General features: G+C 49.8%; 1 protein-coding gene across 4 annotated transcripts in view; it reads right to left on the minus strand.

Annotated features, from left to right (window-relative positions):
• Positions 1–23,015, minus strand: part of PTPRN2 (protein tyrosine phosphatase receptor type N2) — a 1,029,630-nt gene that overhangs the window by 542,785 nt on the left and 463,830 nt on the right. For 3 of the 4 annotated variants that reach the window (XM_055347412.2, XM_055347411.2, XM_055347415.1), the window contains one exon: positions 21,436–21,522. The exons of the other annotated variant lie outside the window; for it this stretch is intronic. In XM_055347412.2, the coding sequence (XP_055203387.1) occupies positions 21,436–21,522 (87 nt within the window). The remainder of the gene's footprint in view (positions 1–21,435; positions 21,523–23,015) is intronic. 4 annotated transcript variants of the gene reach the window in all.

Below are 23,015 nucleotides of genomic sequence, written 5' to 3' on the forward strand. Positions count from 1 at the left end.
TCCCCTGATGAAAGGGGGAGTCTTCACACACATCCTTCTTCCCCTGAGGAAAGAGGGAGTCTTCACACACATCCTTCTTCCCCTGATGAAAGAGGGGGGAGTCTTCACACACATCCTTCTTCCCCCGATGAAAGAGGGAGTCTTCACACACATCCTTCTTCCCCTGAGGAGAGAGGGAGTCTTCACACACATCCTTCTTCCCCTGATGGAAGGGGGAGTCTTCACACACATCCTTCTTCCACTGATGAAAGAGGGAGTCTTCACACACATCCTTCTTCCCCCGATGAAAGAGGGAGTCTTCACACACATCCTTCTTCCCCTGAGGAAAGAGGGAGTCTTCACACACATCCTTCTTCCCCTGACGAAAGGGGGAGTCTTCACACAAACCTTCTTCCCCTGATGAAAGGGGGAGTCTTCACACAAACCTTCTTCCCCTGATGAAAGAGGGAGTCGTCACACACATCCTTCTTCCCCTGATGAAAGGGGGAGTCTTCACACAAACCCTTCTTCCCCTGACGAAAGAGGGAGTCTTCACACACATCCTTCTTCCCCTGAGGAAAGAGGGAGTCTTCACACACATCCTTCTTCCCCTGAGGAAAGAGGGAGTCTTCACACACATCCTTCTTCCCCTGAGGAAAGAGGGAGTCTTCACACACATCCTTCTTCCACTGATGAAAGAGGGAGTCTTCACATACATCCTTCTTCCACTGATGAAAGAGGGTGTCTTCACACAAACCCTTCCTCCCCTGATGAAAGAGGGAGTCTTCACACACATCTGCTGCCTACAGCCCTCAGAGGTGTGATACTCGAACAATGTGTTCACATGGGTACTATGAAGAATATATTAGGAGAAACAAAAGCTATTTATTGCCACTAGGAGTCATCTCCCAATTGGGCTGGAAATAACATGAAAAAATATATCCCTGAGATTCTACAGAATTCACTGACTTAAAACTACCTTTAACCAAAATAAGCAAACCATATATGTTGTACATAGATAAGAGATCGTTTCACCACTGTAATTTTAGCTATAGTTACCTCTATTTTAAATATCATTCCATTTATTCCTGAGTTCTTTATCACTCAGTGGTTCCACTTGATAGTTTACTACATATTGATAATTGCTCATTTCTTTTTATGGTCATAAAACATGCCAACAAAGAAGAGAAGTGACATGTAGCATTTTAACACTGATTTTATTGCTTTTGTTCTAGGATACTCCTATCACTCAAGACTTATAAGACAAACATACCAGCCCTCCATCAACCAGACTGTTGAGTGTAAGAGTTCTGCGTAAAAGGCCTTTTCTTAACTGAGGACTATTTGGAAATCTCTTTTTCCCCTACTTTTATGAGTGAAATAATTTAAAAATACATATAATTATCTGCCTTTAGAACATCAATATACTGATGTACTAATATTTGTTGTCTTAGCAATCATATATCTCAAAGCGATTTTCTGAATATTATTTTCAGGGCATGAGACTTTAACCACAGGAAAGAAAACACTGAGCTCCATCTGTTCTTAGACCAACCATCTGGTTGAGAATGAAGAAGATGAACAAATCTCTGACAAAAGCTTCCATGTTTCGGAAATGGTTTTAAATAAGAACCGGGGCTTCCATTTGGTTGGGTTAGTCTGGGGGTTGTTATTTCTGTATAGTAACGACTATACAGTCGATACATAACACAGGCTTATTTGTATCAAGTCAACCTTTAAGGGCTACAATAAATGTAACACATTTGACTACAGTTTTCTGAATAGACACTGACTAAGCAGTAGTTAACAAGTTTGTAGTCCGTTTAAATAAAGACAGGCCTCAGGTAATAGATTCCCTTGACTTTTTGTGGATAAAAAGAAGATAGCCAAGGCATATATGGCAACAAGTATAGTTTTAAAGTTAATCATTTAATGTTGATGCTTTACAATCAACATAAAAGTAAATGCTTCTCTTTTCAACTGGTGAATTTTCTTGAAAGTTGTTTAGAAATGAAAAAAACAAAACTTCTGTAGACTGTTTTTCGTTTGTTTATTTTACTAGCATGCTCTCTGTTGGCTTGACAGACTGACCTGTGCTTTGTCTATTTGACACCTGGATTTGGAGTGAAGCCCATAACATGAATAGATGGGTGCGTGAGGGATAGGTGATAGATGGGTGGGTAGAGAGATGGTTGGGTGAGTGGGTGGGTGGGTGAGGGACAGGTGATAGACAGATGAGTAGAGAGATGGTTGGGTGGGTGGGTGAAAGATAGGTGATGGATGGGTAGAGAGATGGTTGGGTGGGTGAAGGATAGGTGATAGATGGATGGGTAGAGAGATGGTTGGGTGGGTGGATGGGTGAGGGATAGGTGATGGATGGGTAGAGAGATGGGTGGGTGGGTGAGTGAGGGATAGGTGATAGATGGATGGGTAGAGAGATGGTTGGGTGGGTGGGTGAGGGATAGGTGACAGATGGATGAGTAGAGAGATGGTTGGTTGGGTGGGTGGGTGGATGGGTGAGGGATCGGTGATGGATGGGTAGAGAGATGGTTGGTTGGGTGGGTGGGTGGGTGAGGGATAGGTGATAGATGGTTGGGTAGAGAGATGGGTGGGTGAGGGATAGGTGATGGATAGGTAGAGAGATGGTTGGGTGGGTGGATGGGTGAGGGATAGGTGATAGATGGGTAGAGAGATGGTTGGGTGAGTGAGTAGATGGATGAGTAGATGGGTGAATGGGTGGGCGGAGATATATATACACATATATACATGTATATGTGTGTATATATGTATATATGTGTATATATGTATATGTATATATACACACATATATGTATATATATGCATACATATATACATGTGCATATATATACATATATATGTGTGTGTATATATGTAGGTGAGTGGGTGGGAGGGAGGATGGGTGGATGGATGGATAGGTGGGTGGGTGGATGGGTGAGGGATCGGTGATGGATGGGTAGAGAGATGGTTGGTTGGGTGGGTGGGTGGGTGAGGGATAGGTGATAGATGGTTGGGTAGAGAGATGGGTGGGTGAGGGATAGGTGATGGATAGGTAGAGAGATGGTTGGGTGGGTGGATGGGTGAGGGATAGGTGATAGATGGGTAGAGAGATGGTTGGGTGAGTGAGTAGATGGATGAGTAGATGGGTGAATGGGTGGGCGGAGATATATATACACATATATACATGTATATGTGTGTATATATGTATATATGTGTATATATGTATATGTATATATACACACATATATGTATATATATGCATACATATATACATGTGCATATATATACATATATATGTGTGTGTATATATGTAGGTGAGTGGGTGGGAGGGAGGATGGGTGGATGGTTGGTTGGGTGGGTGGGTGGATGGGTGAGGGATCGGTGATGGATGGGTAGAGAGATGGTTGGTTGGGTGGGTGGGTGGGTGAGGGATAGGTGATAGATGGTTGGGTAGAGAGATGGGTGGGTGAGGGATAGGTGATGGATAGGTAGAGAGATGGTTGGGTGGGTGGATGGGTGAGGGATAGGTGATAGATGGGTAGAGAGATGGTTGGGTGAGTGAGTAGATGGATGAGTAGATGGGTGAATGGGTGGGCGGAGATATATATACACATATATACATGTATATGTGTGTATATATGTATATATGTGTATATATGTATATGTATATATACACACATATATGTATATATATGCATACATATATACATGTGCATATATATACATATATATGTGTGTGTATATATGTAGGTGAGTGGGTGGGAGGGAGGATGGGTGGATGGATGGATAGGTGGGTGGGTGGATGGATGGATAGATGGGTGGATGGATGGGTAGAAGGATGGATGGATGGGTAGAGAGATGGATAAGTGGATAGATATATGGGTGGATGGCTGGCTGGATGGATGGGGAGGTAGACGGATGGATGGATGAAAAATTGATAGGTGGGTGGTTTGGTGGATAGAGATATGTATGTATTTATTGCTTATATTAATTCAAACATAATTATACACTTTCTCAAAATACTGTTTATAGCTTAAGAATCATTTTGCATTAAACCTTTCCCATCTTGTGGGCTATACATTTAGTGAATTGCTCCTTCTGTTTCTTAGTCAGTATTATGTTCAGAGAAACACAGTGCTAATAAAGGTCTCAAAATTATCAAACAAAATCATAATGATTTAAGAGACTTACTATATCTGGCTGAACATAATTTGAGGCCAGGTAAAACCTGGAAGAGCTCACTACACACAGTACATGTTTTAGGGGCTCCCTAAAGCCAGCCCCTCAGCCTCGAGGTAGAGGCACAGGGGAACTTCCAAGAAACCAGCCCTGTGCCTGGCCTTGAGTAGGTGGGCGTAAACCAAGAGAGCACGCTGCTGTGGTGCTCAGTAACAACCACAAAATTTGACCTAAGGCAACTCGTTTGGCAATCCCTATTTTATAGATGAATAAGTTGAAACCTTTGTAGTTTTAGGTGCTAGCTCCAAATAGTCCAATTCTAATATCAATGCCACCACTAGAATCACAACTTCGGCATTCTTGGCTGAGAACCTTCTGCGAGGCACGAGGATAAGTGTGAGACCCACACAGAGGCCTGCACCTCTGTCCTTTCCTGACTCTGCCGCTGGACCGACACCCACACTGTAGACCCACACGCAGGCCTGCACCTCTGTCTTTTCCTGACTCTGCCGCTGGACCGACCCCCACATTGTAGACCCATACGCAGGCCTGCACCACTGTCCTTTCCTGACTCTGTCGCTGGACCGACCCCCACACTGTAGACCCACATGCAGGCCTGCACCACTGTCCTTTCCTGACTCTGTCGCTGGACCGACCCCCACACTGTAGACCCACATGCAGGCCTGCACCACTGTCCTTTCCTGACTCTGCCACTGGACCGACCCCCACACTGTTTGTGCTTTTGCTCCCTGAATTGTTCCTGATGATAACTTGCCTCCTCCAGTCTTGTTCCTTGTTCACTGGCGTCCCTCACTCTAGGCAAGCCCGTGGCTTGGTGCTGGGCTAATCCAAGCTGCCGACAGAAAACCAATAAAAAAATGAGCTTTGCATGCCTCATTCCAGCTATGTCTTCTTACAGAGGAGACATCGGGAACATAAAACTCCGGAATTCCACATGGATAGCATAATGCATACCTACTTTCCTTACACACACTTTTAATTTTACCACATTTCCTGCACAATTGTGTATTCCTGCCTCTCGTACATGAGGCAATAACTTCCCAAAATATCTAGCCTAAGAGCTTACAAAGGAGGAAGAACAGAGAACCAATTCTTATTTGAATGTATGAGGAAACAAAGACACACACAGTTATTGCAAGATAATTTAACATCATGCAAGCCTTAATGAGAACATAATTATTAATGATGCTTTATTTTCTTAAAGCATTGAGCAACTGCATCACTGTGCAGATTGTATCTTGTTTGCAATTACTTTGCCATTACATGGGATTTGGGAAATCCTTTCTGTGCCAGGGAATGTCTTGCCGCTTACTTTTCTCATGGAGTATTTGGAAGAAAACAGATTGTTCAATATGTATGCTTTGCCTTTGAACTTTAGAAGCATTTGCCTCATTTGAAGTTCTACTGCAGGCTGCTTTCCTGTTACGCCTGCTGGGTGGCATGACCGGTCCCAAGAGAAGACCCTTGTTCCCCCAGCACAGGGGTGGGCTGGGTCTCACCAGGAGCAGCAGAACGCTCGCCATTCCCAAAGGACCAGGGCCACCCCATCTGTGTTTTTTGTTTTGTTTTGTTTTTGTTTTTGTTTTCAGACGGAGTCTCGCACTGTTGCCCAGGCTGCAGTGCAATGGCGTGATCTCGGCTCACTGCAACCTCTGACTCCCGGGTTCAAGCGATTCTCCTGCCTCAGCCTCCTGAGTAGCTGGGATTACAGGCGCCCGCCACCATGCTCAGCTAATTTTTTTTTTAAAGTAGAGATGGGGTTTCACTATGTTGGCCAGGCTGGTCTCGAACTCCTGACCTCGTGATCCGCCCACCTCGGCCTCCCAAACTGCTGGGATTACAGGCATGAGCCACTGCTCCCGGCCCCCATCTGTGCTTTCTATTGCAGCTTCGCTCTCATGATGCTTAAGGATTAATGAGCTACACAAACACATGACTGAATTATTAGTGACTAACATTTAGAAATAGAAGCATTCACCCAAGAATTAGGACGCAGGCTTTTTCCCGAAGCCTCAGCAGCTTGGCCACAGCCTTCGGTGCCGTAGGACAGGCAGGAAAGGTGAGAACCCCCCCCCCCCACCGAGTGTTCCTGAGGGCTCCACTGCGCAGTCCCCACCATCCCTCAGGGTCTCCTGGGCACTGTGGCTCACTCTGGTTTTGTTTCTTGTTTTACTTTTGTTTCTCTGGACACGCAGGCTGCTAACTCCCGAAGGCAACTGCCAGCTTTCAAACAACTCCAGTTTGCAATCCCAAATGAAGTGTAACACACACTCATGGGCCAGCATCCGTGGTAGGAGGAGCCGCTGGGTCCTGTAACTGGGGCAGGTTTATATTCCTCCCTGCCCTGGGTTGCAGGTCTCAGCCTTTCCTGCAGGAGGTGAGTCCTGAATAACCTGCCCCACCCATCTGCCCCAAAGCCTCCTGCAATCAGCTGATCCGCAACGTCTCTGACTGGAGAGACACATTCGGAAGAGTGAAGTGATTTTTGTTTGGTCCTGGTGAGAAAAATAAGAATAACGCCAAGCAGGGTATCTAGTATTGACAGTGTAGGTCATAAGTAAAATGCATATTTTACCACAGTGTTTGGTGTCATTTCTATATAAATCTAACTTGTTCATGTGTTTACATATTTCTTGGCTTAGATATTTTATTACTTTAATAATGTATCTGGAAAGCTACTCTTTATTTGGTGTTAAGTATCTGCATACGCAGGGCATTTAATTCTACAACTCTGATGTAGACATTATCGTCTCTACTCCATGGAGGAGCACACTAAGGCCAGGTGGCTTCAGTAATCTGCCCAGGGTCTCACGGCAAGTTGAGAAAAACAGAGTCAAACCCATGTGCCGCCTTTGAATCCACAGCCTGCCCATTCTTTCATGGAATCATTCATTCACTCATTCAACAAATAAGCCCCTGTTATGGGCCAGAACCACTCTAGTCACTGATGACGCATGATTGAGCAATACAGACCAAAGCCCTGCCTTCAAGGAGCGTAGGAGTGTATACTTTCTGGTTATGGTTTTGCAGAGACGAGGTCTTGCTATGTTGCCCTGGCTGGTCTCAAACTCCTGGTCTCCAGTGATCCTCCCAGTTCAGCCCCCAAAGTACTGGGATTACAGGCGTGAGCCGCCACACCCGGCCAGGAGATAAAGATTCAAGTCCTATGGATGAAAGTGCCTTTACAAGAAAGCTCAGAACTGCCTGGGAAACTCCTCACTACCTGGTGTCCAGTACCCAAATCCAGCATTTACCCAATGCTTCACACTTGAAGTGCATTGAAAAGTCTAGAGAAAAGAATGGGTTCTTCTTGCCAATCTGAATCCATTAACAGTAGAAATTAGAGTGTTTTTTTTCCTAACAGCAATGAAATAGCGCATTTGTCCAGCTAGCATGTATTGCAAACCTCCACAGCAGACGTTATTCTAGTTTTTCCTAGAGTCTCTCCAACCCTGTCATGGCCTCACAACCATATACATAATTTGTGGGGCCCTTTGTTGAAGAATTTTAAGAGTCTCAAGATGGTACCAGCAAAGCATGAACCATGTGTGGGGCCTCTAAGAGCCGGGTCTCAGCCACATGCCCAGGCCACCTCCATCCTTGTGGGGAAACTGAGGCTCAGGAAAATAAGGAAACTGCTCTCCTCCTAAATGGTCATATCATTTCATACTAGGAAACAAGGCTCCACCAATATTTTAAACACAAATATCTTCAATCAAATCATGGGATTCACTTAACCTGAGAAATGCCACCTTTCACTCAAACAGAATTATTATTTGCAGATCCACAGTGGTCTTCCCTTGTTGTCTCATCTTAAAGACGGGACGGGGGAGTTTTGACGTACTGTGACATTTCCTTGACATTCCTTATTTCCAGGAAAACCTCATGTCACTGTCTCGAGACACTAGCTTGCACCTTTGCAACTGCTTGCAATATTCAGACAGGGCACTGAAGACGAAGCCTGGGCTCCGTTTGGGAAGGAGAGTTACATAACATGAGGCCCCATTCCCCACCTTCCTCACTTGGCAAATCCAGAACACAGGTGAAACAGGTAGCAACATTGCCCGTGAGGGCCGGAGTCTGCAGGTGGTGGATACACCACATCCAGATGCAAATGCCATTTACCCAGACCCTCCCCTGGGGCTCCTGGGAGTTTCTCACTGCGGGGGCTCTTGGCTTTGAGCGATATTACTAACCCACAGCACTGTTGCTGCAGTGGTTAATCTGTGCTGCCCTGATGTGTAGACAAAATTATCCAGGGCTTTATAGTCATCGAGGCCACAGGGAAAACCAGAGAGCCAACCCAGGGAATGAAGGACCATTCTCACCCCTCACAGGATTCCTGCTGCCTACACCATCTTTGTAAATCCCTTATGCATGGGGACAAGACTAGGGGCAAAACAATCGCAACTCTGCCCCCGGAAACTGAAACATACTTTCCAGAAGTTTCCCGGCAAACCCCTTCTCCCACTGGCAGGGTGGGAGAGGGGCAGGCACTGGGGAAGGAGGTGGAGGGGCCCGGGCAGCACTGGGGTTGTCACAGGATCGAGCAGGCACAGGCATCTCCCGCGCCCCGTGCACAGAGAAGACCCCAACAAGAAGCATCAGGGTTGAGAATTCCCACTGCTGCCTCTTCGGTAATGACACCGTATTCATCAATCCAGTAAATCACACAGATGAGAAAGTAAACGCTTCTCCCACCAGGAGAGCACATGAAGATTGATCACAGAATTAGGCTGCGTGCCCCGAATGCCCCGGCGGTCCTCGTGGCTGATGTGGGAGCTCCGCCGAAGCCGTCTGGAAGAGAACTGTCACAGAGCCCGTCTCACTGTGGACTCAGGGGCTCGTGGGAATGTGTCTTTGGCATCCTTTTTCCCAGGAGCACTGCCCACCTCCCCGAGATTCCGCGGAAGGCGGCCTGGCATCGATCACCGCCGCCGCAGACAGCCACAATCACGTCGTAAAACCCGGCTGCGGTCACTGCGGGTCTGCTGGCATAATTACATCACATGCTAATGCAGTTTTAATGGTCTCTAATGATGTCATAAGAAATAATGGGATTTATGTGACAGCTACATAACCACTAACAAAACATATTCAGCATAACTAGCACTTCCACAAAACTGCAGGAGAGTCTGAGAGTGACAGCTTGTGCATCCTGTCCGCCTCTTTTCCTTTCCCGGAACAATGAGCAGCTCCGAGAACATGCTCTGACAGGCAGCACCACGTGACCGTGTCTCCCGCCTGTCAGAGCTGCTCCCCTCGAGACACCAACGAGGCATAGCCCACACCCCCGTCTGTCCCTCGAGCCGGTGCATTTGCCAAGTGTGTGCCCGTGGCTGCTGGGCCCGGGTGAGGCACAGGACGTGGAAGTAAGGCTTGCGTGCTCCCCTGCACATGAGCACACACACACACACACAGGCACCAGAACTCAAGACCCAGGCGTGGGGCAGCCTCTGCCTGGCCAGGATTGGGGACCTCGGAGAAGGGCTGGACACAGCAAGAATCAGACTTCAGCTCCGCAATGTGGGCAGGGGACCCGCAAAGGATCCTGCGGGTGAGGCCACCGGGGGGGCTCCCTGGGGAGGAGGTGGAGAGGTCCAGATTCCCGAAGGCTCCGAGGGACGGGCGGCGGGACTCAGGTTTGACTCTGTAGGAAAGAGGGGGCCGCCAGTGTCCTCAGGCGGGAGATGCCCGAGGGTGATGCTTACCCAGGACTGAGTCTGGCAAAGCCCAGCCCTGCTCCCGGAGAGCGGAGAAGCTGTGCGTGCTCAGAATCCATCTTCCGACAGCGAAGGCGGTGGCCAGGAGGGCCAGGGGCAGGCACAGGCGAGGCCCAGCTGCTCTGTGAAACCAGAGGCTCCCCGAGGCACACGCCTCCCTCGCCCGCACCCGCCTGGTATCTGCCAATCCCACCATTTTGCTGAGACTCTGTGAAGGTGAATGGGGTTGCTTGTGCTCGTGACTGGAAGAAGAAGGATGTTTATTTCGTGAACACAGGACGCTCCTTATGGGAGAGGAGTGGGAGACATGAAGCAAAGCGTGACCACCGAGGAGCTGGGGAGAAAGCGAGAAAGCAAGGAAGCAGTGGGGGACGTGGAACGGGGCCGGGGGAGGGCCGGAGAAGATGGTAGAAGGTGACAGTGCGGAGTGCAGGGTTCCTGGGTCCTTGAGGGGAGCCGGGCTTCTCAGCCTTGAAGACCCACTTCTTCTCTGGCCTCACTCCTGGGTTCCGCATCCTGGCTGCCTCCCCTTCCTCCCCCCAACATCCCTGGCTGCCTCCCCTTCCTCCCCCCCACACATCCCCAGCTGCCTCTCCTTCCTCCCCCAACATTCCCGGCTGCCTCCTCTTCCTCCCCCCATCCCATCAGTGGTCATGCTTCACTTCCTCTCCCCACTCCTCCCTCATAAGGATCATTGTGTTCATGAAATAAACTTATTCCTTCTTTATTTTTATTTTCCATAGGTTTTGGGAACAGGCAGTGTTTAGTTACATGAGTAAGTTCTCTAATGGTGATTTGTGAGATTTTGGTGCACCCACCACCCGAGCAGTGTGCACTGAATCCAATGTGTGGTCTTTTATCCCTCACCCTCCTGCCACTCTTTTCCCCGAGTCCCCAAAGTCCTTATGTCATTCTTAAGCCTTCACATCCTCATAGCTCAGCTCCCACTTATGAGTGAGAACATATGATGTTTGGTTTTCCATTCCTGAGTTACTTCATTTAGAATAATAGTCTCCAGTTCCATCCAGCTTGCTGTGAATGCCATTATTTCATTCCTTTTTATGGCTGAATAGTATTCCATGGGGTGTGTGTGTGTGGGTGTGTGTGTGCCACAATTTCTTTATCTACTCATTGATTGATGGGCATTTGGGTTGGTTCCATATTTTTGCAATTGCAAATTGTGCTGCTATAAACGTGTGTGCAAATATCTTTCTCGTATAATGACTTCTTGTCCTCCAGGTAGATACCCAGCAGTGGGATTGCTGGATCAAATGGTAGTTCTTTTAGTTCTTTAAGGAATCTCCACACTGTTTTCCATAGCAGCTGTGCTAGTTTACACTCCCACCAGCAGTGTAGAAGTGTTCCCTGTTCACCACATCCACACCAGCATCTACTGCTTTTTGATTTTTTGATTATATCCAATCTTGCAGGAGTAAGGTGGTATCACATTGTGGTTTTGATTTGCATTCCCTGATCATTAGTGATGTTGGGCATTTTTTCATATGTTTGTTGGCCATTTGTATATCTTCTTTCAAGAACTGTCTATTCATGTCTTTAGCCCATTGTTTGATGGGACTGTTTGTTTCTTGCTAATGTGAGTTCTTTGTAGAGTCTGGATATTAGTCTTTTGTCGGATATATAGATCATGAAGATTTTTTCTCACTCTTTGGGTTGTCTGTTTACTGCTGAAAGAAATCACAGATGACGCAAACAAATGGAAACACATCCATGCTCATGGATGGGTAGAATCAATATTGTGAAAATGACCGTACTGCCAAAAGCAATCTACAAATTCAGACCAATCCCCATCAAAATACCACCATCATTCTTCACAGAACCAGAAAAGACAATCCTAAAATTCATATGGAACCAAAAAAGAGCCTGCATAGCCAAAGCAAGACTAAGCAAGAAGAACAATCTGGAGGCATCACATTACCTGACTTCAAACTATTCTATAAGGCTATAGTCACCAAAACAGCATGGTACTGGTATAAAAATAGGCACACAGACCAATGGAACAGAATAGAGAACCCAGAAATAAACTCAAATACTTAACAGCCAACTGATCTTCGACAAAGCAAACAAAAACAAAGTGGGGAAAGGACACTCTATTCAAAAATGGTACTGGGATAATTGGCAAGCCACATGTAGAAGAATAAAACTGGATCCTCATCTCTCCCCTTATCCAAAAATCAACTCAAGATGGATCAAGGACTTAAATCTAAGACCTGAAACCATAAAATTTCTAGGAAATAGCATTGGAAAAACTCTTCCAGACATTGGCTTAGGCAAAGACTTCATGACCAAGAACCCAATAGCAAATGCAACAAAAACAATGATAAATAGCTGGGACTTAAACTAAAAAGTTTCTGCACAGCAAAAGAAACAATCAGCAGAATAAACTCATTCCTTCTTCCAGTCATCTAGCCCAAACAATCCCACTGTATACAAAGAAAGACCTCACACCTTCCATTGCACCAAAAGAGTTTAAAACCCAGCTCACCATGAAAGCCATGGAGACTTCAAAAGAAATCCCACCTTGTATTTAAGAAAATCTCACTCATGCATTCCCAGCACAGTAGTGCACCTGTCAGCCTCAGGTCTGCTCCAATCAGTGTGGACAGCAAAGCCCCTGGCCACCCTGACCGTCCAGCTGTTGGCCATGTGGCCAACCAGTCCTCCATTCTTCATTCTGGCCCACCCTGTCCCAGGGGATGTTATTGGGGGAGGGCAGAGATGGCCAAAGCAGTGAGCAGCGGCAGGCCCATCTCTGCCCGTCACTACGCCACGGTGGGCCCTGAGGTCCCAGGATCTGCTCACAGTGAGCAGCCATGGAGCTTGCAGCTGACCCTGTGGCCCCTCTCCTATCCTGAGGATGAAGTGGTTCCTCTCCCAAGCCCCAGATCGCAAACTGGACCCATGTGGCAGGCACTGAGCCCAGGTGCCAGGCAGCCCTCAGCCCACACCTTCACCCTGGAGCCATGACGCTAACAGTGCATGGCAGCCATCAGCAGCAGGGCAGCCAGGAGGGAACCTTCAGAAAACACTCAGCCCCTGTGCGCCCGAGCCACGGCCTTCCATGTGCTGGACAGCCACCACAGAAGGGCTTTGCCAGAGGAAAATATGGTAAACTCAATGCACGCATCCCGAGCTGGCCCGAGGATGTTTTATTCCAAAGCCACCTCTTGTGACTGCCTGCCCTCTGCCCAATTATCTCAGTTATGTGTCTGGGTGCAACAGCTTCTTCCCTCCCATGGCTCCAGGCCGCCCTGCTGCTCACGGAGGCACCTCTCATGGTACCCAGGCTGCTTCTTTTCCATGGCCCTCAGATGTCCCTGACGACAATCTCACTTTTAACTAAGGAGGCATCCACACCTCCACGCGTTCATCAGTAATTGTGGGCCTTGGCAGCAACAGGTGAGTTTCCCAGGGCTGCAGAACCACAGAGCATGCCCCATGTATTTGACATATGGAGAGAGGCAGAAGGGGGTGTGGGATGGGCCTGCAGCTTTGCGGGTGTTGGAGGCATGAGGCCTTTGTTGTTCAAGGACTCACTGCATCACGCTTGAATCACACTTGCACTTAACACACACTCCTCTGCAGTCACTGAGCCGGGTTCAGGACACAGATAGGCACTGAGGAGCTGATGGTCTGGGGAGAAAGACAGCACACGGCTAATGTTCTGGGGGCCACGGTGCAGGGAAGGCACTGCAGACCCGGGAGGACACACCCCCAGGACAGTACCTCATGCTCCTCAGCAGCATCAGAGCTGAGTCCTAGACAGGGAGCCTGACGGGACAGGAGCTGGGGCATCAGTCCATGGGGAACCCCTCCTTCTGAAATAAGCCATCAGCAGGACCCAGTAAGGCCTGGGTGTCCAGACATGCACCCGTCCCTGTCTGACAGCACAAGCAGGCATGAGCACCTAGAACAAAGGGCCTGCGGTCATTGGCTGCAGTCAGTGTGAGGCTCCCACTTACCATCTGTGGCCTCATCCTCCCTGTGCGCATGGCCTGGGCCCATGGTGAGTTCCTGAGTCCTAAAACTAGGCGCCTTCCTGGGGGCCATAGGGAGGGATAGTGCCAAAGATACAGGCCTGGGATGGAATCCTTCGTGGAAAGGAATGCAGTTTGAACCATTCAGGACACTTGATGGCAGGTGGCTCCTTCCAGTTCAAAGTAAGAGGTAAAAAGCCTTAAAATAACAGCAGTAGGAAAAAGAACGTGAAGAGCCCTGCACACAGATGAGACTCAAAGACCATCAGGAAAACTGCACTTTGTGGACTAACGTGGCTGTGCCCATGGAGCAGCGATGTCCGAGGCAGGGCCCACTCTCTGGGCCCCGGGAGATTCCCTTCCTCTCCAGCCTCACTTCCCTAGCCTGAGTTGTACTCAGAATGTCTGAGGTCACTGGCAGTTCTAGAACCTTCTCTAGCACTGTCCGATTTGTTTGTCTCATGAGCCAGGTTTCAAACAGCTCAGGGGCAGGGATGAGTGTTCCCCTTCTTACATGTCCTGCTCTATGCCAGGTCAGTGCAGGCCCCCACTTGATGTGATGGACATCAATGGTGTCGGGGGCCACAGCACACTGCTCTTTGTAACGCCCATGAAGTCAGATCGTCCCACTCAGCCCATGATGGTTAGCAGCCTGGACACATTTCCTTCTGGTTCTTAGAGACAGATTATTATTATTTTTTTTTTTTGAGATGGAGTCTTGCTCTGTCGCCCAGGCTGGAGTGCAGTGGCGCGATCTTAGCTCACTGCAACAACTGCCTCCTGGGTTCAAGCAATTCTCTGCCTCAGCCTCCCAAGTAGCTGGGATTACAGGCACCTGCCACCATGCCCGACTAATTTTTGTATTTTCAAGTAGAGATGGGGTTTCACCATTTTGGCCAGGCTGGTCCTGAACTCCTGAACTCATGATCCACCCACCTCAGCCTCCCAAAGTTCTGGGATTACAGGCATGAGCCACCGTGCCTGGCCTAGAGACAGATTTAAGGCAATGGAGCATCAGGGCATCCTCCCTGAGATTTCTTTTCTGTGCTTCCTCACTATGCCCTCCCCAGAGCAGTCTGAGGCATCAGAAGGCCTGAGGAAGGCCAGGATGAAGACAGTGGAGGTCAGGTGAATCTCAGGCTCAAAGACTCCTGAGAAAGGCCCTGGAAGACACATAAGAATCAACACAACTTAAGAGCAAAGATACGGCTGTGAAAATCAGGGATTTGTGGATGGATAAAAACGTCATAGATGAGGAAATAGTAAGACACCAAGATCAGCAGCAGAGCCCCTCACAAGATGAAAAAGGAGATGAAGACTATAGGGCTCACCTAGGCAGGGACAGAGAGGAGAACAGAAGGGAGAAAAGAGAGAGAACAGGACTGATGGAGGCCTTGTCAGTAGTGGAGGAGAGCTTGAGGAAGAGCCAACAACCACCCATGATCACAACCATCCCAGCTCCATCCCAAAATCCATCCCAGCTCCAACCAGCACCAACCGCAGCTCCATCCTCAGCACCATCCCAACTCCACTCAGCTCCATCAAACTCCATCCCAGCTCCACCCTCAGCTCCATCCCAACTCCACACAGCTCCATCAAACTCCATCCCAGCTCCACCCTTATCCAAACTCCATCAGAACTCTACTCAGCTCCATCAAACTCCATCCCAGCTCCATCCTCAGCTCCTTCCCAACTCCACTCAGCTCCATCAAACTCCATCCCAGCTCCACCCTCAGCTCCATCCCAACTCCACACAGCTCCATCAAACTCCATCCCAGCTCCACCCTTATCCAAACTCCATCAGAACTCTACTCAGCTCCATCAAACTCTATCCCAGCTCCATCAAACTCCATCCCAGCTCCACTCTCAGCTCCTTCCCAACTCCACTCAGCTCTGTCAAACTCCATCCCAGCTCCATCCTCAGCTCCTTCCCAACCCTACTAAGTGTCATCATACTCCATCCCAGCTCCATCCTCAGCTTTATCTCAACTCCAGTCAGCTCCATCAAACTCCATCCTAGCTTCACCCTCAGCTCCATCCCAACTGCTCTCAGCTCCATCAAACTCCATCCCAACTCCACCCTCAGCTCCATCCCAACTCTATCCCAATTCCACTCAGTTTCACTGAACTGCATCCGAGCTCCATCCTCATCCTAGCTCCATCCCAACTGTGCTCAGCTCCATCAAACTCCATCCCAGCTCCATCCCAACTCCACTGAGCTCCATCAAACTCCACCCTAGCTTCACCCTCATCCCAGCTCCATCCCACCTCCACTCAGCTACAGCAGATTCCATCCCAGCTCTACCCCAGGTACACCCAAGGCTTCAATAAGCCCCAGCTCCATGAACTTCCATCCAGCTCCATTCCTATCCATCCCTACTCCATCCCAAGCTGAACCAAGCTCCATAGACTTCCATCCAGATTCATCAACTCTATCCCAGACCATGGAGCTCTATCCAGCTCCATCCCAGCTCCACCTCATCTCCATCCACAAATCCATCCCAGCTCTATCCATCTCTGTTGTATCTCCATCCAGTTCCATCCAGATGCATGCCTTGCTTTATCCTTACCTCCATCAATTTCCATCCCAGCTCCATCTTACGCCATGCAGCCCCATCCAGCTCTATCCAGCTCCAGCTCTATCTGCAGCTCCATCCATCCAGCTCCATCTCATCTCCATACTACTCTATACTCGGCTCCATCACTACTCCATCTCATCTCCATACTACTGTATACCCAGCTCTATCACTGCTCCATCCCAGCTCCAACCAGTTCCATCCCCTCCTTCATCCAGCTCCACTGAATTCCATCCCCATCTCTCTTCTGTTTTATTCCCAGCTCCTTCCATCTCCATTCCAACTCCATTCAGCTCTATCCTAGATCATCACTGCTCCATTCTAGCTCCATTGTGCTCTGTCCTCAGATTCATCTCAGCTTTTTTCTGAGCTTCATCCCATCTCCATTTCCAGTTCCTTCCCTGATCTATCTTAGCTCTATCCCAGTCCATCCCAGCCCCATCCACCTAGCTTCCCCCCAGCTCCATCTAGCTTCCCCCCCAGCTCCATTTCTGCTCTATCTCATTTTTATCCTTATTCCTTACAAGTGGCATCTCCAGCTCCTTTCTGAGCTTCATCCCAGCTCATCCCCCTCTCTCTTGAGTTCCATCCCAACCTCCATCTCTGCTCCCTCCCAGCTCCAGTGCAGTTTCCTCCAAAGCTCCACCATCACCTCCATCCTTGGCTCCAGCTTCTTTCTTAGCTCCCTCCCTGCCTCCACACACACACCTCCGTGTATCATCTGGAAGAAGCTATTTCCACCTTTTCTGACTCACTGTTTATCACTGCTCAAAAGTGTGCCACTTTGGGAATATCCAAAACCCTGATAAAGAGGATGTCTCCAGGGGCTGATGAAATGAGCCTCTCCACACAAACGCCTACCTGTAGAGTCTGTCCTTGGGGATATCACCCTGTCACACTATCTGTGCCCTGCTCTCCGAAGGTGATAGAGTGCCTGTTACATGATTTTCACTAGTGTCCCAGGTCACAGGTTCACAGAAGATTAATCCTTGAATAATCACTAAAGATGAAGTAGGCAAACCCCTCTAATTTTCAAAATATAAAACTATGGCCCAGAGAGGAAAAGTCACTTCCCCAGGATCCCATAAAACCAGATTCTCCAGCATAAAGAGGAAGATTTTAAGATCCTGGAAGCATCTCAGTTCTTTCAGGTCTTGGGAGCTTCTTCTATTTTCAAGCTCTGTGAAATCTGTCCTGTGTGGTTTCCCTAGAGTTAATATTTCTTCCCTAGGAACCCAAAACACTGACTGGGAGCTACCTCACAAGAAACCAAGGTGGTGCCAACATGCACACTTGTCTCTGTTCTCACATACACCTAAGGGTCCACGTGCCCCACATCGCTGCTGCCCCCCTTCTCTTCCCTTACCTCCATCTCCTGATCCCGTCAGAAACTGGGATCTTGCTGTCCACTGTACATTAAGGTTATGTCATCTACACCTACCCAGATCTGTCCCCTAAGTCACCTGGACAGCACCCCTTAGAAGTCATCCAGGTACCTGAAACAAACCTATCAATCAAACCTGTTAGGAAGCTCCCTCAAACCCTCCCCCCTCCTAAGTCCCTGGTGTGCTGAAAGCCACTCCATACATTTCCAGTACCCTCAGTCACATCAGAAGTTAAAACACTGAAGTATTTCCTACAAGGTGGGAAACAGCTGCAGCCCCTGCCCACCCGCCACCTCCAGAACCCCAGGTGCCCAAACATCCCAGGCCATTCTGGGAACAACAGGCCCTCCCCATTGTGAGCCACAGGGAAAACACTTGACTGCCCAGGGGCCACCAGCACTTCTGCCTGAGGCCCTACTTGCCTGTTTCCATGGGCAGGCATCACACTGTACAGATCAACACACACTTTGCACTCAGATCTACCCTCATCCTTGAAGCTGCCTTTCTACAATTCTTCAAATCCTGCTTCCCAGGCAGAAGTCACCCAGTGGCCACCCACTGCAGTCACGCTGTACCTGCTCTCTTCCCTCACCTGCATCTTCTCGTGTCCCCTGCCCACAGCAGCCCATGAACATGCCCCCTCTTTCATGTGGATATCTGCATCTGCCCTGCACCCGCCCCCTCTCACACATGGATCCCTGCACACCGCCTGCCCACAGCAGGCCCATGTACCTGCCCCCTCTCTCACATGGATCTGGGAAAGTCCCCTGCCCACTGCAACTTGATGCACCTGCCCCCTCTCTCACCTGGATCTCTGCACCTCTGCTGCCTACTGCAGGCCCACACACCTGCCCCCTAAAAAACACCTGCATCTCAGCATAGCCCCTTCCTACTGCATTCACCCTGTGCCTGGTCCCACTCTTACCTGGATCTCTGCAAACCACCTGCCCACTGCAGCCCTGAGTACGTGACCCTTTGCTCACCTGGATGTCTGCATGAGCCTGCCAATTAAAGCCCCATGCACCTGCCACCTCTCACCTGGATCTCTACAGCCCACTCACCCACTATAGCCCCACAAATAGCCCCCCCTCACCTGGATCTCTGTGCTCCCATTGCCACCACACCCGCCTTGCACCTGCTCCCTCCTTTACCTTCCCCAGGTGGCCTCAGGGCTGCTCTCTCTCAGCTCTAGTCAGACCATCTCACTGTGTTCACCCTATAGGGTCCTCTCACTGTACATACTGGGTCCCTAAATGGCCTCTCTGTCTCTGCTGAGCAGTCCTACCTGGCCTGCCCACCGGACCACCCCATTTCAGGGAAACCCCAGCAGCCCTGGCATGTATGGAGCCCCCTGTGTCCCTCCACATCTTTCCTGTCCATGGACATTTCCTTGAACATGCTCATTGCATATGTCTGTACCCTAGGAACGGTGTGGGCCACAGTGAGCAGTCTAGAGTTGCATGTCACATCTCTCTCTGGGACACCTCCATGTGTCCTTCAGATTTCTACTTCTAGAAACTTCTGATCCCAGGCTGGCTGGGGTGCTTCTCATGCATGTCCCCTAGTGCCCTCCATGCTAATGACCCATACACTCTTCTGTCTTTTCCTAATAAATGGCAGAATTGAGGCAGGGCCCATGTGTCTCAAAGGGGATGCCCAGCTCCTGGTGTGAGGCCAGGTTGCCACAGGTGCCCAGTGAGCATCTGCTGTGAGGAGCCACTGAGTGAACGAGGTCAACCTGTGTGAAGGGGCCAGTGAGTGAATGACGTCAACCCTGTGTGAAGGAGACAGTGAGTGAATGACGTCAACCCTGTGTGAAGAGTCAGTGAGTGAATGATGTCACCCCCATGTGAAGGAGCTAGTAAGTGAATGACGTCACCCTGTGTGAAGAGTCAGTGAGTGAATGAGGTCACCCCTGTGTGAAGGAGCCAGTGAGTGAATGACATCACCCCTGTGTGAAGAATGAGTGAATGACGTCACCCCTGTGTGAAAGGCTCAGTGAGTGATGTCACCCCTGTGTGAGGGAGACAGTGAGTGAATGACGTCACCCCTGTATGAAGAGTCAGTGAGTGAATGACATCAGCCCTGCATGAAAGGGCCAGTGAGTGAATGACATCACTCTGTGTCATGAGTCAGTGAGTGAATGATGTCATCCCTGCATGAAAGGGCCAGTGAGTGAATGACATCACCCCTGCACAAAAGGGCCAGTGAATGAATGACATCACCACTGTGTGAAGAGTCAGTGAATTAATGACGTCACCCATGCGTGGAAGGGCCAGTGAGTGAATGACATCACCGACTGTGTGAAAGAGACAGTGAGCGAATGACATCATCCCTGTGTGATGAGTCAGTGAGTGAATGATGTCACCCGTGTAAAGAGTCAGTGAGTGAATGACATCACCCCTGTGTGAAGAGTGCATGATGTCACCCATGTGAAGGGGCCAGTGAGTGAATGTCATCACCTCTGTGTGAAGAGTCAGTGAGTGAATGACGTCACCCTGTGTGTAGGAGCCAGTGAGTGAACGATGTCACCCGTGTGAAGAGTAAGTGAATGACGTCACCCTGTGCGAAGGGGCCAGTGAATGACGTCACCCCTGTGTGAAGAGTCAGTGAGTGAATGATGTCACCTTTGTGTGCAGTCAGTGAGTGAATGACGTCACTCTGTGGGAGCCAGTGAGTGAATGACGTCACCTGTGTGAAGAGTCAGTGAGTGAATTAAGTCACCCTGTGTGAAGGGACCAGTGAGTGAATGATGTCACCCCTGTGTGAAGGGGCCAGTGAGTGAACAACATGTGTAGGCAGGCACCCCTCGGTCCACAGGCAGGTGGGCACACAGTCCGGGCCGGCCTCTTGTCTCAGGTCCTCCGTGGATGTCACTCTACCCTCCCTCTTCTCTCTGACCTCTCCACACCCAGCTGTGCACTGTGGGAGCTCCTGCAGCTTCTGCACTCAGCCATCTCTGCTCCAAGCTTCACATATGCACACATGGTTCCTCAAGCACTTGTCGTGAGACAGGAAAGAGGCTGCTCCTGTGTGTACTCACCCACCAGCCCTGCATGCCTCATGCCCACAACTCTCTAAACCAGGTCACGCTGAGACCACGGCCATGCCTGCCATGGGAGCTGCAGAGACTCGGGATCCAAAGCCAGGTCTCCGAAGGGCAGCGCATTTTCCTGACAGCCAGGGACAGAGCCGTGTCCACAGCAGGTGCTCGTGAATGCTGCGCAGTGTTCTCTGGGGTGGGCCCTCCAGAGGCTCCCACACATTGGCATAGGGTGTGTGCAGAATGTTCTAGAGCCTTGGGTGGTTACAGCACCAAAGGTTTGACACTTGGCAGCAGCGACACTGTCCTTCAGGAGATTTTCATCCTTCCCCTTAAACACTGGTTTCCACTGCCTCTAAATAACTTACCAAAGCTGCTGAAATCACCTTTCACTTCTCTAAACAGGTTCCCTCATGTAATTAACAAGAGCCATGGGCTCGCAGCTCCTTCCCTCCCACCCAGTCTCTGTGACCGAGCAACAGGAGCCAAACAGGAACCCCAGGGCCCCGTACTTACTCCACGTCAGTGAACGCGCTGCTGGGCATCTGCAGGAGGCGGGCGACGTCCTCCACCAGCCGCCTTCCTTCCTCAGGGCGCAGGGGGCTGCGGATGACAGCAGGGATGGGGAGCAGTCACCACAGAGCCAGCAGTCCTGGAGAACTAAAGCCCCGTGGCCCCACAGCCCCGCCCCCTGGTCCCCACACACACCCTGCTCTCCTGGCCTGGGGTCAGCTGCCCCCTCAGGCACAAGGAGTCACCTGAGTTTCCAGCAACAAGACAAACAGTGCAGTGCGGATGGGGCTGTGGGAAGCGCAAGTGGCCCACCATGTGGAGACTGGCTCCTCTCAGCCTTCAGTAAAAATACAATAAAGGGGAAAAGGGAGAAGGGACAGGCAGGTGCGGCGGATGCTGGGACTCTGACTGCGGATGGGGCGGATCCATGGAGAAAGCACCTGTTTTTAATGGGCTCATTTCTGATGTGAACCAGGCCCCAATGAGGGGCAATTTAACTACCCAATGGAAGTGTGAGCATGGAAACCAGGCAGCCAGCCCACTGGCAGCAACTCAGGGCAGGGGGCGGGGGCACTCCCGGAAGGCACTGTGGCTGCAGACTCCCCACAAGACCACCTGGCTGGGGACCTGTCTGTCAAGAGGCAAGAGCCATCACCAGGGTGGTTTGCAGCTTGATGACTCATCCTGAAGGCCAGCATTCAGGTTGAAAGTCACAAGTTGCCTGTGAAATCCTGTTAGTACCACTTTAATGGAGTATTAAGTTACAATGTTATGTAAAAGCATGTTGTACCGTAAAGGCTTTCACCCCAGCGGACCGAAATGCCTGCATTCCTCATCCAGTGAGAGTGCAGGATGCCAGCAGGGCGCCAGGAGCTGCTTCCAAATACAGCAATGAACAGCAAGACCAGCCCTGCCCTCGAGGGGTTCACGTTCTAGAGATGCTGGCGAATAGAAATCGATCATGCTATGATGAGTTGAATTATGTCACCTAAAAATTCATATGTTGAAATCCTAAAACCCAAATAATGTGAAATGATTTGGAAATAGGGCTATCATAGATTTAGTTAAGCTGAGGTCAATAGAGTGAACGCTAAGCCAATATCACTGGTGTCCGTATAAAAGGAGGGTTTGGACTCAGAGACAAACGCACAGGGCGTCGGAAAGACATGGGGAGAAACCCCCCACAAGCTGAAGTCATCTCAGGCCAGTAGCAGCAGGGGCGAGGCTGGGAGCAGACCCTCCTCAGCCTCAGGGGAACCAGCCCTGCCCACACCTGGGTCTTGGACTTCCAGCCTCCAGGACAGGGAGAAGATGGATTTCCCACTTTGGAAGTGTGTGCCAGCAGCCCAGGCAGACTAGCTCCTGTCGGCTGACAAGTTCTCTGGAGGAGACAGCTGGGTAGAGAAGCAGCATGCAGGGCTGTGGAGGGAAGGGCAGAGAGGAGAGACTGTCTTGTGAAGTGGGCTATAGGAGGCCTCTCCAGTGGGGCCCTGTTTGAACAGAGGTGAGGGAGCTGGAAACAGGGTATCAGACAGTGAGCAGAGAAGGCAACGGGGCCACGGTGCCGCATGGTGAGGAGGTGA

The sequence above is a fragment of the Gorilla gorilla genome, chromosome 6 (assembly GCF_029281585.2).
Source record: "Gorilla gorilla gorilla isolate KB3781 chromosome 6, NHGRI_mGorGor1-v2.1_pri, whole genome shotgun sequence".
In the NCBI taxonomy this organism is placed as follows: Eukaryota; Metazoa; Chordata; class Mammalia; order Primates; family Hominidae; genus Gorilla; species Gorilla gorilla.